The sequence below is a fragment of the Cupressus sempervirens genome, chromosome 5, assembly GCF_028749045.1.
Source record: "Cupressus sempervirens isolate cs-2001-9-10 chromosome 5, ASM2874904v1, whole genome shotgun sequence".
Taxonomy (NCBI): Eukaryota; Viridiplantae; Streptophyta; class Pinopsida; order Cupressales; family Cupressaceae; genus Cupressus; species Cupressus sempervirens.
Genome location: NC_143122.1, coordinates 425988115 through 426009058, shown reverse-complemented (window position 1 = coordinate 426009058; position 20944 = coordinate 425988115). Strand labels below are relative to the sequence as shown.

The following is a 20944-nucleotide window of genomic DNA, read 5'->3' as shown; positions in this document are numbered from 1 at the left end:
TCATTCACCTTTCTATCTAAACCTGCCATATCACCCTTATTCATCAATAATTCTCAAGTATTTTGGAAGAAATTAGGATGTACAGCATAAGAAGAAATACAAGAATCCATTTATAAATGAAGATCACTATGTCCTATCTAATCAACATGTGAATGAAAGGAAATAAGAAACATTCAAAAGACCATAAAGGTCCACTAAAAAAAGAACACAATCAAAGAAAATATGGGTTCCTAAATGCATCATTTAATAAATGTGTTCCAAAGCATCCAAAGGAAAAGAAAAATCAAAAGACATATGGATTCCTAAGTATCTTTTGAAATACTTGAACCTTGTGAATAAATGAAAGGTGACATTCAAGCTTCCAAAGGGTTCCAATCCATTTTCTTCCAAACATCTTCCTCCAAAGTTTCCAAATGCTTTCACTCCATCTTCTTCCAAAAGTCTCTTGCTATCGCATACATCTAAGCCTCAAGTTATTTTTGTCATCGTTATACTACCCTTAAGGCGTGTGTGTCAATGTTGATCTTTCCCACTTTCTCACCTACACTTATGAAATCTTTTCAAGCCTAAACTTACTTACTATAAATCCTCCTTCTAGTCTTCCAAAGCATAAAACCTTGTCCACCATACAAATATTCTACCATCACCCTATTAGCATATTTGAGTATACCTTTCTATATTATTGGCTTATCACGACTTATCATTTCCAAAGGAGTGTTATCCATTCTATCTAAAAATTCAAGAAAAAATCTAAAAAAGTGAAAATTTGCCTTGGTGAATACCTAGTAAACAAGTGCCTTGGTAGAAAAAGAAAAGATAAATAAATTCCTCCTATGGTGAAAACCACTTCTTGTGGCACCTTGGATAAGTACCATGATGAAATCCTGAAAAACATGTGTCATGTGTAATCCTTCATCATCCATCCATCATATATTTCCTCTTTGATCTTGACAAAGTTGAGCTATCCTTCAGTATTTATTATCTTATTTGTCACTTCCTTGTCATGATTTCATAGCCTCCATAAATAAACTTCATCCTTACCATTTCTATAATGTCTAATTGACCCCTTGGTCTTGATCACACAATGATAAATATGGTTCTCATAGGCCTCTTGACATGTCTACTCTTTTAGAATACAAACTTCCATTCCATCTCACTTATTGGCTTCGACTTCTTATCCTATATTATATCTCACTTATTAGCTTCCATTTCTTATCCTATATGATATTTCTCTTATTGGCTTCCCCTAGTTATCATATATGCTATCTTTATCATTAGCTTCCATTGCTTATCCAAAACATGCTTCATATGTTTATCTTTGCCTAGCTTGGGTACTCTTGAGGATTCAGTCCTTGAGGATTGCATTCATCTTGCTCCATACATCTTTTCTTATCCACCAAATTGCTACTCCATCATACCCTACACCTAGCTAGATATTGGAACAAAACATTTTGATCTTTCTTAAGAGTTAGTCAATCCTACCAAATGGTGAAAACCTAGAAACAAACACTACTTAAGACCCTTGCACCTATGTCTATCAACATTTTTCTTTGCACTCTGAACTAGTCATCTCCTTTTTATTTGCTTTTCCTAGCTTGGAACTAACTCTCATCTAGGTGAGCACAAAATGCGTGGATTATCATTATCTCTTTATCATGTAAATGTTTCTTTGGTAGCTTGCTAAAAAATGTTTTTCAACACTCCCCTTGACATTAAGTGTTTCGTAACACTTGTTAGATACTTCCACTATAATCTAGGATTTTGTGATACTTCTCATTGGTAGACTTGAGTCCTAAAAAGACAGTCATGTGATTTTCACACACGCAACACTAAAACTAGCTAAGAATTGTTGGCTTGTTTTTCTTTGTGTGTTGTCTGTGAAAAATTATTTTATGAGGTTTCCCTTCCTAATAGTCTCTCAAGCATGTCATGGACTAGAAGATTGGGGGCATGGTCCATGTTTTCTTTTCCATCCTGCCTATGGGTATATCTTGTCAATCTTAGGTGTCTTGAGCATCTTTCTTGTCCCACATGACACTTAGGATCTACAATGCATCATTCATGTCTTGTTTTTTTACAAGTCTATGATTATAGCCATCCAGATATTTTGTGTCTTAATGCAAGCATAATCTTGCTACATGAAAACCTAGGGAATCTAATTGCAATGTCATCTTGACCTTATGTCCTTGATGCATTGGTTGGGTTCCCACATACCTATCCAATGTAGATCATATTCATATCATCATAGTTATGATAGTAACGATTGCACAATATTCTAATGTCCCTAATAAGGTTCAATGATTAAAACTAGGACCTACTTATATAACCCTTGCAATTGCACATTTACATACTAGCTTGCATTCTAGGGTTCATTTTTAGTTTAGCTTTGGATTTTGAATGTTAAGATATTCTTCTTAATCTTTTGCAGATGCTTTAGCTAACTATGTTCATCTCCTCTTACTTCATCTCTATCATGTCTTCATCCTCTTTTGATCTTTTCATCTCATCTTCTTTTCTTTTCCTATCATCTAAAAGGTTAATCTTATCATCACATCTACCTACCTTTGTGGACCCATTATATATCATTTTTGAACTCATTATATTTCAAAAAATATAGAACCCTTACCTAATTTTGATGTCTTGGATCCATTTTCGGGATCGAAATCAAAATTTGGGTTCATCTTGTTAGTCAATATTGCATTTTAAGAATCTTCCTTCTTCTACATATAGTTAACTAACTTTCTAAGCCTTAATCTCTTAATCTTGCTAGGTCATTTATCATTTTCACATCATTTCTGTCGAAGTTGATGAAAGATCAACTCCACAACTCCCAAGAATCATTTGCATGCAAACACCTATCACAGAAAGAGAGAAAGAAAATCTATGGAGGCTGGAATAGCCAGATCCATAGATGAGACATTCTTGATGACCAAAAAGAGAAATTGCTATTATCAAAAGTGAATGAATAAAATTACAAAGGGATCAATCCTTATAAAAGGAGATCAAAACCCTAATAGAGTAAAAGAAAGATCAACCCCACAGCTCCTAAGAATTACCTGCATGCAAACACCTATCACAAAAAGAGAGAAGGAATTACTATGGAGGTTGGAATTGCCAGATCCATAGATGAGACATTCTTAATGAGAAAAAAGATAAATTGCTATTATCAAAAGTGAATGAATAAAATTACAAAGAGATCAATCCTTATAAAAGGAGATCAAAACCCTAATAGGGTAAAACCTAGGTTGCATGATAATAATTCATAAAAGAATTAATTATTATATGCCTAAAGTTTAGCTTAAGTAAACTAGAGATAATAAGTCACTTAATAATTAAATCAAAATGATTTAATTAATAAGGCAATATCTTATTAATCTAACACCCCCACCCCCCCCCCTTAAGATAAACTTAGGGAGTAGCTAAAAACCTAGAAACTACTATTGAAAGAAAATTGGGTCCCAACAACAAGGCTTGATGAGGTACCCAAGCACAACCAAATCTTTTTAAAGAGGAGAAATAGAGAAAACCACATGCAAAAATCCCTACTCCAAAAAGAGATAAAAATAATTTTCTAGAAGATATGAACAAAAGATGATCATGAAGAACACCACTGAAGCATGAAGCTGCAAACACTGTCAAACTGCTAATCTGAAGAACCTCCATTGTATATAATATGATCATGTAGAGAAGACTAGGTCTGAAGAGATGATCAATCAAAGATGAAAGATATCTTCATGGCCTCAAAAAATAGGAATGAAAGAATTTTTGTATGGTAAATGATCCATCTCACTGAAATGCGTAGGTATCCAACCACTGCAATTGCCTAGTACATAAGATCAAATATTGAATACATAGCTCACTCTATCAAACCAATAAAGTGATAGAACCAACATATCCCCCTTCTAGTGCTAAGAGGTAAGACATGAAAAATGAAATTGAATGCAATATCACCTGCAGAAAGAAGAACCAAGAACATCGAGAGTGAAAAATAAATATAAACACCTACAATGACATGTGCCATTGACACATCATGAGGCTAATGTCATGGAAGGAACACTCACTTGACAAAGGAAGATGGTGAATATGGTCAACATAAAACCCCCCAAGGCACTTTATAATGTAGTGCAAGTACAACAAAACACAAAGATGTGCAAGATCCCAAAATGCAATAGAGTGGCACTTTATCTTAGTGCGTTTCTAAAAATACTACAAAATGATGTCAACAAAGATCAAAAGAGACATAAGGATGATATAATAGATAGTACAATCTATAAAAAAATATGAAACAAAAAAATAAATCTCTAGACCTAAAATAACCAAGATATCCACCAGAATGTAGAAAAAGCAAAAAACTAAATGGGATGTGTATGGTGCAGAATCTGGAAAAATAGAATGTCTCAAAATATGTCTCTTGGAGTGCAAAAAAGTAGCAATTTTTTCTTTTACAAAAAAAATAGGCCACCAAATAGCATTAAAAATTAAAATAAACTACACCATCATGACAGGCTCAGAATCATCTTTTCAGTGCTTCTTTCAAATCGAAAAACAAAGTCTCGATGAGCAAGTTATGGCCAAAAAACCACATATAGGTCAAAAAAGTGCTAGAAAAAGGGTAAAATAAATTTTTACCATCTGAGGATCCATGCAAAAATACCTCAAAAAGTGGGCCCAATAGTACCATAAATTTCCTTAGGAAGCGTGTCAATTCTGTATCATAACTGTCTCAATTTATGTGCCAAAATCTTAATTCTTTTGGTTAAAAAATACCAAACTGACACATTGGGAAACATGCCAAAAATATTGATTTTCTAGAAAAATATCGAGTTATGTGCAAAAATAAGAAAATCATCACCTTGAGAAATGTGCCAAAAATAAAAAATTCACTACCTCAAGAAACATGTCCAATCTGGAAGCAAGATTTTTCAGCCTCAAATTCCAACTATGTCCAAATTGGATAAATTTTATATGAAAATAGGGGTTTTTGAGTGCTCTAAGCTCAACAGTGTTGTCCGTTTGGGCTCAAAGTGATAGGAAAATTAGTCACCCCACATATTCAATACAAAATAACTCTGAAAAATGAAACCCTCTAAAAGAAAAAACATAGATCTAAAAGCTAAGCCAAACTTCTCATAAATATAACAGGGGCATGAAGATCTAGAGCTCTGATACCATGTTGAAGTTGATAAAAGATCAACCCAATAGCTCCCAAGAATCACCTGCATGCAAACACCTCTCATAGAAAGAGAGAAGGAAAAACTATGGAGGTTGGAATTGCTAGATCCATAGATGAGACATTCTTGATGAGCAAAAAAATAAATTGCTATTATCAAAAGTGAATGAATAAAATTACAAAGAGATCAATTTTTATAAAAGGAGATCAAAACCCTAGCAGGGTAAAACCTAAGTTGCATGATAATAATTAGAAAAAGAATTAATTATTATATGCCTAAAGTTTAGCTTAAGTAAACTAGAGATAATAAGTCACTTAATAATTAGATCAAAATGAATTAACTAATAAGGCAATATCTTATTACTCTAACTCCCCCTCCTAAGATAAACTTAACGAGAAGCTAAAAACCTAGAGACTACTGCTAAAAGCAAATTGGGTCCCGACAACAAGGCTTGATGAGGTACCCAAGCACAACCAAATCTCTGTAAAGATGAGAAATAGAGAAAACCACATGGAAAAAACCATGCTCCAAAAAGAGATGGAAAGAATGTTCCAAAAGATAGGAACAAACGATGATCATGAAGAACACCACCGAAGCATGAAGCTGCAAGCACTGTCGAACTGTTGATCTGAAGAACCTCCACTGTATAATATATGACTAGTTTTGGTGTAAATAAGTATTTACTATTTACACTTACTTAAGTTTGCTTAGGTTAATGTATATTTTTATTATTTATTTATTAGCCACCTAGGAGTATGCGTACTCTTGTGAGTTGTCATGTTAACAACATAGGAGTCCACACCTCTTTTATGCACATGTTGTCTACAACATAGGAGTTAGCACACTAATTAAAAGCACATGGTATCTACAACCTTCTCATTCTTATCCACTCATCTAAAATGTTGGATACAGTGTGTGCTTAGTTGTCAATGCTTATCATATCTCCTGGTTATTTCTAGAGACATTCTAGGTGCTTCCTAAGAGGCCTTTATATACAGACACTCCTAGTGTGTTTGTACATCACATACTGAATAGAGCAATGTATTAGGACATACTCTAATTAATTTATCATATCCATTTTTGGTCTACAATTGTGCTTGTTTTTGAGTTCTTAATTCTTGGGTGAATTTTTCCCTTACACAAATTCTTACATGGTATCAGAGCTATACCAAATTCTTACATGGTATCAGAATTGAGGAAGATTCTCATCACATAGCCATTCGAGACTATTATTGCTTCAGCACCATAGCCCGACTCTAAAGTATTGATATTATTGGAAGTGTTTAGAGCTAGATCTAACCTTGCCATTGCATTTGGAATGCTGATTCGATGAAAATTGGCTATAAAGTTGCCTACCTTAGGCCAAAGTTGATTGTGAGGCTTTTTTTTTTTGCAAACCGGCACCTGAAGGACCGATTTGCAGCATTAGTATGATCATTTAAGATCTGTACATTTAATTTTTAGATCTACATTTTTTTCGTTTGCATCTCTGCTATTTTTTTGGATCTGCATTATTTTTTTAAAAAAAAATTGCCTTTAGGGCCATAGGAGAGATTCTTTGCAGGTGAAGATTGGAGCTTGCTAGTGCAAATTAGATATTTGCATCACATTTAGAAGGTCCAAAAACCCCCAAATCAGATTGTGTTTCATCCAAATTGGATGTCTAAGGTAAAATCTAGAGCCATTTGATTTTTGGAGGTGCGATGACAATTTAGAAAAAATAACAACAACAACGATTTTCAAACAACGATATCTCCCTCATATAGACTCCTTTTTGAAAGTTTTTTTTTGTTTTGGGGTAGGATTTTGTGATCTACACATTGGTGCAAGTGGTTTGACATATCTATTTCTAAATTTTTTTACAACTCACAAATCTCATTTTTTGCCACTTAAAATGCTTAGTACAGGCTCATCTGAACTTTAAATCAAGTTCCTTTTTCTTTGAAAGTGCATTTTTTTGTCTACTTTCTAGATCTAAAATTATATTATAGGTTATATGGATATAAATACTACTTTCAGAAATAGGCCCTAAATTGGCAAGTGGCTACCAAGTGCCTAAATCATACATTAGGGGGGTTCTTTGATTTCTCTTTGATTCTTTGGGGGTTCATTGATTGATCTCATAGAGTCTTATCAAATTCATCAGTTTGGTATTAGACCACAGTTGACAACAAGGAACTATCACAAATGGAGTACTTTGATAGTTGATCATCTAAGAGAACATCCAAAATTGCTTCCTTATCTCTATACATTGCCACCACATTTTAATTGGACATATGTTGTAAACCTTCGTTGCTTTCTATCTAATAGTATGAGTAAGGAATCTTTTTCTCCTCTTAGATTGGTACATTTTCCTTATGATATTTGGATGTCTATTTGGGAAGCATATGGAGATCCTTGTGTTCCTCCATCTCTAGAGGACATTCTACATCTAGTCACTCCAGCTATGGTTTCTTCAACTTTAGATGAGATCACACCTCTAGCTCCTGTTGCTCCCATTGATCCTATTCCAGCCATAGATTCTTTAGATTCAGTATAGCAGGACACTATATGTCTTCCTACTTTACCTTCATGCAAAGACTTCCTTCTCACCCTTGTAGGCCTATTCATGAAGTCTCACATTGGAGATGTGGGAGACATTCTTGATGAAATTCATCTTCTTTTTGAGGTGGATACCTCATCCTTTTCTGCAGTGATAGATTCATATACTTCAGCACTATAGGGTATACATGGTCTTCCAGGTGATGATTTATTGCCAGACATTTCAGCTCTGTTCTTGGAGTCACACACATCAGATATGGGAGACTTTTATGATGATCTATCACTTCTCTTTGCTAAGGATTCTTTTACAGTTATTGTGAGGGCCTACTCTGACTATCAAGTCCATTCTCTACATGATCAATCCTTCTAGGTTGGCATGATTGTGGATTCTTCTTTACAGCATTTGTAGGAGGTCTCTTTCACATTTTAGAAGACCGTTGGTTTCTTGAAGTAGGTTCTACCACACTCCTTGTTCAATCTACACTTCTCTTTAGAAATTTTGAAGGAAGCCATCATCAGTATCGACACAAGGACATTTGAATAGGTTTTAGTGACACCGGTCATCATAGAGATTCCTTCTCCATCCAGAGGACATATCTCATAGGTACCCTTGCATTCGTTTCTTCCAAAGGGGAGGAACATCATATAGAGGTCATGGATCAACTTCTACATTGGAGCATTTTTCACTGATTGGCACACTAGTTTCAGGAGGGGGGACTGCCTCGTCTCCTTCTCCTTTTTCGGGGGGACTTTTTCCTCTTAGGAGGTTTTGTCCTCCTTCTTTTCTTTCTTGTATATATTGGATGTATGTCATAATGGGGGGGTCTTGATTTCTCCATCCATCCATGCATCCTATTTCATCTCTCTTTTTGGGGGAGAGTTTTTCCCATGAGGTTTTCCCTCTTTCCCCACTTTATGAGAGATTTCATTTGCATTTTCATCATGTACATGGGTACCTAAAATAGCATATTAGCTAGGACCCATCTTGCATTTCATCCTAGTTCTTGTGAACTTAAGTGCATTCCCCTAAGTTGCACTTAAGGGGGGGGGGGGAGAGGTTTGTTGGTGTAAATAAGTATTTACTATTTACACTTACTTAAGTTTACCTAGGTTAATGCATATTTTTATTATTTATTTATTAGCCACTAGGAGTATGCGTACTCTTGTGAGTTGTCATGTTGACAACATAGGAGTCCACACCTCTTTTATGCACATGTTGTTTACAACATAGGAGTTAGCACACTAATTAAGAACATGGTGTCTACAACCTTCTCATTCTTATCCACTCATCTAGAATGTTGGATAAGGTGTGTGCTTAGTTATCAATGCTTATATTATCTCCTGGTTGTTTCCAGAGACATTCTAGGTGCTTCTTGAGAGGTTTTTATATACAGATACTCCTAGTGTGTTTGTACATCACATACTAAATAGAGCAATGTATTAGTACATACTCTAATTAATTTATCGTATCCATTTTTGGTCTACAATTGTTTTGTGTTTGAGTTCTTAGTTCTTGGGTGAATTTTTCCCTTACACAAATTCTTACATGGTATTAGAGCTATACCAAATTCTTACATGTAATCAGAGCTATACTAAATTCTTACAATCAAGTAGAGAAGACCAAGTTTGAAGAGTTGATCAATCAAAGATGAAAGGTATCTTCGTGTCCTCCAAAAATAGGAATGAAAGAATGTTTGTATGGTAAATGATCCATCTCACTGAAATGCATAGGTATCCAACCACTGTAATCGCCTTGTACATGGGATCAAATATTGAATACATAGCTCACTCCATCAAGCCAAGAAAGCAATAGAACCAACATAACCCCCTTCTAATGTTGAGAGGTAAGACATGAACTTTGAAACTGAATGCAATATCTCCTCTAGAAAGAAGAATTAGGAATATCAAGAGTGCAAAATAAGTACAAACATCTATAATGGCATGTGTAATCTACACATCATGAGGCTAATGTCATGGAAGGAACACTCACTTGATAAAGGAAGATGGTGAATGTGACCAACATAAACCCCTCCAAGACACTTTATAATATAGTGCAAGTACAACAAAACACAAAGATGTGCAAGATCCCAAAATCCAATAGAGTGACAATTTATCTCAATGCATTTGCAAAAATACTACAAAAGGATGTCAACAAAGATCAAAAGAGACATAAGGATGATACAATAGATAGTACAACCCATAAAAAAAATCTCAAACAGCAAAATAAATCTCTAGACTTGAAATAACCAAGATATCCATCAAAATGCAAAAAAGCAAAAAACTGAATGTGATGCACCTGGAGCAGAATCTAGAAAATAGAATGTCTCAAAATATGTCTCTTGGAGTGCAAAAAAAAAAGAGCTTTTGAATTTTATAGTCAAAACAAGCCACCAAACAACATCCAAAATCCAAATAAACTACACCATCACGATGAGCTCAGAATCATCTTTCCAGCGCTTCTTTTGGATTGAAAAATGGAGTCCAGATAAGCAAGTAATGGCCAAAAAACCACATGTAGGTGAAAAAAGCATTGGAAAAAGGGCAAAATAAATTTTTACCAACTTGGGATCCATGTCAAAATACCTTGAAAACTGGGACCAATAGCACCATAAATTGTCTCAAGATGTGTGTTAGTTTCGTACCATTATTGTCTCGATTTGTGTGCCAAAAATCTCAATTTTTTGGTCAAAAAAGGCAAAGCTAATGCATTGGAAAATGTGCCAAAAATCTCATTTTTTGAGAAAAATCTTAATTTGCATATAAAAATAAGAAAATCACCACCTTGGGAAGCGTGGAAAAAATCGCCACCTCAAGAAACATGCCCAATCTAGGAGCAATATTTTTAGCCTCAAATTCCAACTGAGTTCAAATTAGACAAATTTTATATGAAAATGGGGGTTTTTGAGTGCTCTAAGCTCAATGGTGATGTCCATTTGGGCTCAAAATGACCTAAAAATCAATGATCCCCCAAATTCAATGCAAAATAACTCTAAAAAATGAAACCCTTTGAAAGAAAAAGATCAAATCTGAAAGACAAGCCAAACTTCTCATAAATAGAATGTGAGCATAAAGATTTGGAGCTCTGATACCATGTTGACATTGATGAAAGATCAACCCCAAAGCTCCCAAAAATCACGTGCATGCAAACACCTATCACAGAAAGAGAGAAGAAAAATTTATGGAGGCTAGAATTGTTAGATCCATAGATGAGACATTCTTGATGAGCAAAAAGATAAATTGCTATTATCAAAAGTGAATGAATAAAATTACAAAGAGATCAATACTTATAGAAGGAGATCAAAACCCTAACAGGGTAAAACCTAGGTTGCATGATAATAATTAATAAAAGAATTAATTATTAGATGCCTAAAGTTTATCTTAAGTAAACTAGAAATAATAAGTCACTTAATAATTAAATCAAAATGATTTAATTAATAAGGCAATATCGTATTACTCTAACAATTTCTACTTTCTTTCACTCTTCTCATTCATTTCATTTCATCCCTATTCTTTCTTTGACCTAATTTAGGTGCTTTATCATGGGTATATCTTCATTTGTTAGTTGTCACTCTTTGGTTAAATACTCACTTATATGTTATCATGAACCTTGCTTTATCTTGATTTTATCAAAGCTCACTCATTTCTCCATCTCATCTATCTCATTTTGATTTTGATCCCGAGGGGACAAGAATATTCTATCATTTGTTGTAAATTAATTTTCCTATCTATTTTCTCTTAAAATTTCATCTTTTTTCTTTGGCTACTTGCCTTGACATATTATTTCTTGTCTTAGATATTGATATTGTCTATTTCTCTTTCCTAGTGTTCATTTTTGTTGCTAACTGACCAAGCATTCATGATTTTCTACCTCCCTATGTTCGTTCTTTAGAGTCAATATATGTTACTTGCTTATTCTTCACTCTTTGATGTAAATTGAAAGAGCTCAAATTGATTTTATTTTTCATACATATCCATCAAATGAAGGCTATAGATTAATCTAATGATATTTTCACATTCCATAATTTAGATTGATGCAGTTTTTGGGATTGATTATGTTTGGTGTTTTTGCATCAATCGTTCAAATCACACTCTATAATCCATCATCAGAATGAAAAGTGAAAGAGTTCTATTTTCTTTTCTTTTTCATGCATATCCCTCCCATGAAGGGTATAGATTAATCTGAAGAGATTTCCACAATCAATAATTTAGATTGATACAATTTTTGGGATTGATTCTATTTGGTGTTTTTGCATTAACGTTTCAAATTGCACTCTATGATCCATCATCATGATGAGAAGTGAAAGAGTTCCAAGTACTTTTATTTTTCATACACATTACTTCCATGAAGAGTATGTATTAATTTGAAGAGATTTCCACAATCCATAATTCAGATTGATGTAGTTTCTGGGATTGATTGTGTTTGGTGTTTTAGCATCAACATTTTAAATCACACTCTATGATCCATCATTAGGATGAGAAGTCAAAGATTTCCAATTTATTTTATTTTGAATACATATCCCTCCCATGAATGGTATCTATTAATCAAAAAATATTTTCACAATCCATAATTTAGTTTAATGCATTTTGTGGGGTTGATTGTGTTTGGTGCTTTTGCAGCAACATATTTTGAATCATACTCAGTGATCCATCATTAGGATGAGAAGTGAAAGAGTTCCAATTTATTTTATTTTGAATACATATCCCTCCCATTAAGGATATAGATTAATATAAATAGATTTCCACAATCCATAATTTAGATCAGTGCAATTTTTGGGATAGATTTTTTTTGTGTTTTTACATCAATATTTTGAATCACACTCTGTGATCCATCATCATGATGAAAAGTGAAAGAGTTCCAATTTATTTTATTTTTCATACATATTCCTCCCATGAAGGGTATATATTAATTTGAAGATATCTCCACAATCCATAATTTAGATCAATGCAGTTTCTGGGATTTATTATGTTTGGTGTTTTTGCATCAACATTTCAAGTCACACTTTATGATCCATCATTGGGATGAGAAGTACAAAAGTTCCAATTGATTTTATCTTTCATACATATCCCTCCCATGAAGAGTATGTATTAATGTAAAGATATTTCCACAATCCATAATTTAGATTGATGCAGTTTCTTGGATTGATTGTGTTTAGTGTTTTTGCATCAACATTTCAAATCACACTTTGTGATCCATCATCTAGATGAGAAGTGCAAGAGTTACAATTTATTTTTTTAATACATACCCCTCCCATGAAAGGTATCTATTAATCAAAAGAGATTTTGCTAATCCATAAATTAGATCAACACATTTTCTAGGATTGATTGTGTTTGGTATTTTTGCATCAACATTTTGAATCACACATTGTGATCATCATCAGGATGAGAAGTGCAAGAGTTCCAATTTATTTTCTTTTGCATACATATCCCTCCCATGAAGGGTATAGATTAATATGAAGATATTTCCACAATCCATAATTTAGATCAATGAAGTCTCTGGGATTGATTATTTTTGGTGTTTTTGCATCAATATTTTGAATCATACTATGTGATCCATCATCAAAATGAAAAGTGTAAGAGTTCCAATTTCTTTTCATTTGCATACATATCCCTCCCATGAAGGGTATAGATTAATCGGAAGAGATTTCCACAATCCATAATTTAGATCGATGCAGTTTCTTGGATTTATTGTGTTTTTTATATTTGCATCAACATTTCAAATCATACTTTGTGATCTGTCATTAGGACAAGAAGCACAAGAGTTCCAATTGGTTTTCTTTTCCATATATATCTCAAAAACTACATCAATCTAAATTTTGGATTGTGGAAATCTCTTTATATTAATCCATACCCATCATGGGAGGGATATGTATGTAAAAGAAAAGGTCCTTTATTATAGATCTTTTAATAGGGTAGAACTTTAATTATTGTTCAAAGTCCTTTAACATGGCTACTCTTAATAAAGTAAATCTCCCAACAGGGATAGAGGTAAATTTCTTAATTGGGTGACACCTAATAGTGTCTTTGTAAACTATTGACATGGTTGAGCTCCTCATAGGGTGTACTTTAAAAGAGTGTACAATTTGTGGGTGCCAATCATTGTTGTGATATTCACCCGCATTGGGTTTCCATAATACAAAATATTTGTGTCTACCTTGTGGATGTGCTTATGTGTTTGAAGTTTTGATTGTCTACTATTAAGTTATTTTGGTTTAACTCTACCCTTGGATTTAATCGTTGAAATGTTGTTTAATGGGTTGACTACTAATTCACCCCCCGCTCCCTCTTTTAATCTAATCCTTTAGGACTTACACTCCCATCCCTATTATAAATCATCTTGTAGACCCATTTTTTCTCGTTACCTAGAAGATATATAAGCTCTCAAGTATCATTCTTATAAATGGAATTAGTACTTAGTGGATTTGTATTGCACTTTGAACAAAGGTATTAGTGGGCTACCATGATCAATGTCATCAAAAATAGCTCCATTGAAAATAGATTTTGGCTTCCCAATATGGCCATATGTATCAGTTAGCTCCGCATAACCTGATTCAACAATTTTCAAATTTAGGAAAAGACAAGTTGTTAGAATTTGACATTATAAACTTTTGTGAAATTCCTATTACTAAGCCTTCACAAACAAAAGAAAAAAATACTTTCTCTAATATCAAATGTAGTTTCTATTGGATCTATCTTTGAAATAATTAATAACTATTATAGTTAAAATCTAATAAGAACATCAAAATAGTTTAATAAAAGATATGATTGATATTGAGTAACTAAGACCTTAAATCTAATCTAAAGCAACAGATACATAATAGAGAAATGGATGAATACATGCAGTTTTGATTACAATTCAAAGAGTCTAATTAAGACAAATACTTTTGTAGAATTTTCATCATCATAATAATACATCAATCAGAAAAATGCAATCATAATTTGAAATTATGAAAGCATGGAAAATGTCAATTTCCAATATTGCAAATTACGATTCCCATTCGACCATAATAGGTAGTAGGAAAGTCTTGCAAGATGGCACTCTTGGTGGATCCCTCAAGCCTTGTTCCATTCAAACATATTATGATGGCTTAAGACAAGTGTGCTTATGCTTTAATGCTTGCCGTGGATCCCTCCAAGCCTTAATTCTCCGTTTCTTAGAAATTGGTGTCCGTAATTATAAGGAAAGTTTAATGGACCATCATGTGTTTAAACTACACAGCGAGCTTCAACATCTGGTTATCTTATTTTATAATTTAAAAATAATAAGTAAAGTGATACCATTCATTCTAATGGAGACCCATAAAACTGTAATGTCCCACGCAATCATAATTGTTAGAATTTTTGGTTCTAAATCATAGACTGAAGCTAACAGTCAGTCGGCTCGTGGGAACTATTTCAAATTTTGTAATTGTATAAAATGGAAACTACGATTAAGAGTTATAATTGAAACGAATGAAAAGAAATCGAGCAAAAATACCAAGCATAAATTTAAATTAAAAAAATATTGAATATCAAAATTTATATCTATTTGATATATAGGAAAATATTAATAATTGTATATTTATCAGACAATCAATACAAGGTCAAAGTTAAGATTAATAATGATATGTTTTGAATAATTATAATTGTTTATTTATTTAATTGAACTATATCTGAACTCAAGACCTCCCATATAAGAGACTCACAATTTACCATTGTGTTGTAGGTTCATGCCAAACAAACAACTTGATATTATTGTTGTATTTTATTAAAATAATATTCTAATATATCTAAATATAATAGAATGTCCATTTTACATTTATTTTTTCATGTCTTATATACAACACATCCTTATGCATTATGCACGTATGTCATATCATTTGTTTTTGGTGTTCAAGCCTAGAATCCAGTTCTAAGAATTGGACATTAAACTAATGTGAGAAGGAAAACATTCATGTTATGATGTGTCATTTTTGAGGGAAAAAATGGCAAGATGTTGAGCGTTTCTTAATGAAATTTAAATAAAATACATCATTTGAAAAATTAGGATGGAAAATGCATAATGAACCACCTTACCATGCACTAGTTTGACAAAAAAATCAAATCATCTGTGTGTATTAAAAAGAGAAAATATTTTCTTCACTTTTAATATAAAAATAATGCTAATAGACTATAAGTGAGTACTTTATAACATCTCACATTATGGCTTAAGAATTTTGAAGAATTTTGAAGCATCATGGTTCATAGTGTTACCACATTATGACATCCTTTTGTTATGTTATATTTTCATTAAAATAATTTTTTTTTATCTTCTACTTGTAATCTTGATCTATAAGCACTAATATGATCTAGATTATTTCTTGTTCATCACAAGTGTTTGGTTGCATGACATTCCACAAATTATAACTAATCAAGTGGATGGTAACTTTTTGATCTACTTTCAAAGATCTCTATAAAAATATAAGAACAATATGCTATAATTTAGTTTAACGAAACACCCCTAGATTGATAGCCAAATAAGGCTAGTGATGGGAGCTTGGTAATTCTATTGAAGCTTCTTATTGATGGTGATTTTTAATGATGTGAATTTCTACTATCCCTAAATACATTTTCTTATAATTGTGGCATTTACATCTCTATATGGTAGTCTACAGTTTAAAGTATGTTACATGAAATATCCTATCAACCATGGTGCTACAATCAAACAAAGAGTAATCACTATATATATATAGTAACTAACAAAGAGTTGCTCTTTGATATATTTAAAGTGATAGCTTTCTTAAAAATATCTTATTTAGTCATTGTGATGTTTGTTTGATGAATTGTTCCTTCATTTGTAGATTGTGATTTGAAACTTTAATTATTTATACAAGAATTGAAAGTTTTTACGTCATATGTGGTAATATTCATAAACCATCATATGATAAAGTAGAATGAAATGTTTGTAAACGTACCTTATATAAAGGCAAGGATGAGGCATGGAATAACATGTAACTTTGACATCTAAAATCACCACTACTAGCCTTGTATAGCCAAAAAAAATGATAATAGATACTATGGATCTTTTGTTTATATATGACTTAATATTTTTGATTCATTTTGGGTACTGAGTGGTTGGTCTAGAGAATTATCGACTGAAAATTTGTCTACAATACTTTGGTGATTTCAAATATATAGAATTGCAATTTAGGTCAACTCAACAAGTAATATAAGATTATATTTTGAATTATAAATTTAAAACTTTAAGATCTATAATTGCCACCGCAACTTAGATATACTTTCTATTTAGAAATTTAATATTAAAAAATAATAAGGAGTTTAAGAATAAAAAATGAATTCTTAGAATTTATAATAATATACAAAAAAAAAATCATACAAAACATACAAATCCATACACTTTTCATTATGATTCAAACATTCTAATTAAAACAAATGCTTTTATATAATTTTAACAATATCACATATCAATCATTAGAGAAAAGTAAAGCATGCAAAATTTGAGAAATCACTTTTCGCATTCAATCATAATAGGTGTTAGGAAAATCTTGCAATATGCCTCTATTGGCAGATCCCTTAAGCCTTATAGGTACTTGAGCCTTAATTTTCGTCATGGATCCTCCAAAGCCTTAGTTCTTTGTTTCTTAAAAATTGCTCTCCATAATTGTAAATAATGTTTTGCTTTGGCTAATTTCCACATAAAATGTGCTGGTGCACTAAAGATAAAAAAGAGTCAAACGTGATTTTTTTAGATTCATGAAGCGAAATTTTTTCAAAATTTTTGTTGTTTTCAATCACAAAATATACAGATCATGAAGATGAAATGCTGAAATTTTCAAAAAAATTCATTGTGTTTTTGTTTTTTATGAAATTTAGTAATGGCGCAATTTATAAGAAGGATAGCCGCGTCCATAATGTTTAATAAACCATCATTGTTGGTTTACAGTGAATTTTGAGAGAATGCTATGTTATCTTGTAATTTCAAAATAACAAGTAAATAGATATCATTCATTTTTATAGGTTTTAGAAATGCCATGCGCTTATTGGCAGAGGTTTGTTGTTTAATTATAGACAATAGTTGTACGCAAGAATTTTTCTATGCAACAATCAAATCTGCTCTTCTATTTGATTCGGCTGTGATTCATTATCCCATTGAATATGATAATGTAATGTTGATTTTTCAATCTAAATCTCCTTTAGCAAATATCGTACTAAGGAGATAAAAATACAACAGGGAAGTCGAATAAATGGGAGAAGAAATGCAATGGACCGAGAAAATTGATAAAAAATATAATGCCTAAAACTGACAATTGGTCTGTTCCACTTGTGGGGAATGAATTAAGCAAGAAAAGATCTTCTGATAAAATTAGCATGCAGGAAGATCTGCAGGAGGCTCCTCCAGAGTCGATAAGTAATCCCCTCCATTTTCAACAACGAAAGCCATCGCCAAGCCCCACCCAATATGTACATCCAAGTGACAATGCAGTAACCATGTTCCTGCACACCCATACATTCAAATAACATAATTCAAATGGTGTACTAAAGATAAAATGAAGTCAATTTTTTTTTTTCTAGATTCATGAAAAAGTATTGATTATTTTCTTTCTACTACAAACTATGCAGATCATGAAGATCAAATGCTAAATTTTTTTAGAAAAATTCATGATATTTTCGATTTTTAGAAAATTGTTCAATTGTAGGAGGATAGCCACGTCATGAAAGTAAGAATTTGAAAGCAAAAAAGATTGATGATTACCAGGATTGTCAGCAACAAATCGAATGGCAGCCCACCCATTGACTGGAACATTCACAGTATTACGCATCGGAGGATCCACAAGATTGAATTTTGACGGATCTGTTGCTGCATTATAGTTCCCAAATCCTGATCCAACTATGTAAAAATCATATCCATGCAAATGAATTGGGTGGCTTTCGCCCATGAAGATATTAGTCCCCTGAAGAATTACTTGCACTGCTGTGTTATATTTCAACACTTTCACAGTAGTTGTCTTCAAGGGAGACCAGAGGCTCCTGCTTATGTTTTGTCCAGTGTAATTGAACTGCACTGGAGGAGCGTCAGGAAATCCCTTGCTGAACACTCCTTTGGTGCCGAAATGATGGGCTTGAAGTATTGAAGTAGTGGATGGAAGAACAAATGAGTGGTTGTTCATGCTCGCTGCAAATCTTGTTCCATTCGGTCCTCCACATGAATTGTTAGGGCAGGGAATGAGTCCCAATCCGATTGTGTAAACAAGACGCTCATCTACTTTCTGAGGAACAAAAACAGGGTGGTCTTGTGAGGCAAGGCTCCTAAGGCCTGAAGAAAACTTGGTGGCGGTTTGTGTGTCATTGTACAAGGGAAGTTGTGGCATAACAGGGGAGGAGCTTCCTTTGCTGTATTCAAAGATGGCAGTGGTGGTGGTGTTATCAAATGGGGCTCCTTGAGCACTGGCATATGCTCGAGCAGCAATATAATAACTTCCTACTGATTTGTCGAAAGTGACTAGCACATCTGTGGTTTGGCCAGGACCCAACATCAGCACACTCGTTTTGTAGGGCTTTGTATACGAAGCATCCACGCCTACCACAGTCATCTGATGGTTCGCAATGACCACAAACAGATCAGTATTGAGTGCAGCGTTGATCACTCGCACAAGATTAGTCTCCCCTGTCTTCACACCAACTTTAAATGTTTCTGCATTCATCCATATCATTTCATCAGCTCATTGCAAACAGTCTAACAATATCAATACTAAAATTAGATTTTTGAATAATCTGATATCACCTTGGCTTGAGCACTGATACAGATCTCCCGGCTGCCCGTTGATAGTGAAAGCGTCTGAGATGTTAGGGCTGGCTCCTGTTTTCGTTGCATCGTTCACAACATCCATAGGATTTCTGTTCCACCATTCCCCTGCTCACAAATAACATTCACACATACATTTTATAGCGACAGGCTAATCTTCAGATAAAATGTACTAAAGACAAAACAAAGTCCAACTTTCTTTTTCACAGTGAATTCTTTTCCAAAAGTTTTGTTATTTTCGACTACAAACTATGCAGATCATGAAAATCAAATACTAAAATTTTCGAATAAATCTTACCTAGCACGATAGGAATCTCTTGAGCGGGCTTTGGGAAGGGATAAGGTGTTCCTTCTTTGGGACGGACAATTAGGGCTCCATAAACAGTGGCTCTGAGCCATGAGCTGTGGGCGTGCCACCACAAACTGCCTTCTTGGCCATTAATGGTGAATTTGTAGGTATAACTCCCACCAGGCCGAATGGGGCATTGGGTTATATACTCTGGCCCATCAGCCCATCCTGTACGCATCTGGCGCACACCATGCCTAAAACAAATGCCCAATCAGGTGTCAGAAAAGTACATCTACTACTAATTCCTTCTTAAAACAAAATATATATTGCTGGGTTACTGTAAAACAGACCAGTGAATTGTAGCATTGTACTGAGCCTTATTAATGACTTTGACAATAAGAGTGTCTCCATTGGTAACAGAGAGCGTTGGACCCGGAAACTGCCCATTCACTGTGATTATACTGTGCTTTTGACATAGCTTTGTCACTGACTGGGACTCGATCTGTGATGGTGCACACAAACATAGTTTGATATAAACAAAACACATTATGGCAAATGATCAAATGCTGTAATAGAAGCTACTAAGATACTTACAATAAAAGTATGATTCTGAATCGAGTCTGCCACAATCGTAGTGACCACGAATAAAATTGACACAAATACCCAAAGAAACTTTTCTGAAACACCTCCAAATCCGAAGAAATGCTGATTGAATCGTACAGCACCCATATTAAAAGATTGAAAAATTGATTCCTCAGTTAATTTCAAGCTCTCAGTTTTTGTTGCATTGAAGGGGAACTGAGATGAGATATTTATACGTGAAAGCAGCCAAATTAAGTGCATTTGTTGGGTCGTTACGCGTTATGATGGAATAGTTCGCCAACCAGCACAGAGCTTTGTAAAAATATTCCTTTTTACTATCTCTGTCAATGGAGCCGCTACCGTGAAGTCAACGACACAGAGATTAATAGAAATCGACATGTTTCTCTGTGGAATTTGATAGAGGCTGCACCAAAAAACCCATGTTCGCATTATAGAGTTTATTTTTGAAGATTTTTTTTCAATTTTTGGATCATTTTTTAAGGTTGTTTTTATTCTGATAAGTTTATTTTTAACGATTTATTTTTATTTTCTGGATAATTTTTAAAGGTTGTTTTCATTCTG

General features: G+C 33.5%; 1 protein-coding gene across 1 annotated transcript; it reads right to left on the bottom strand.

Moving 5' to 3' along the window:
• Positions 1-17776: 17776 nt before the first annotated feature.
• LOC149556606 (laccase-12-like) lies at positions 17777-20579 on the bottom strand. The gene is made up of 6 exons (XM_089831000.1): positions 20375-20579; positions 20131-20282; positions 19790-20034; positions 19471-19599; positions 18442-19380; positions 17777-18182 (listed from the first exon to the last, which is right to left on the bottom strand). Exons 1-6 carry the CDS (start codon positions 20507-20509, stop codon positions 18052-18054), a joined length of 1731 nt encoding a protein of 576 aa, XP_089687126.1. The 5' UTR covers positions 20510-20579; the 3' UTR covers positions 17777-18051.
• Positions 20580-20944: the final 365 nt, after the last annotated feature.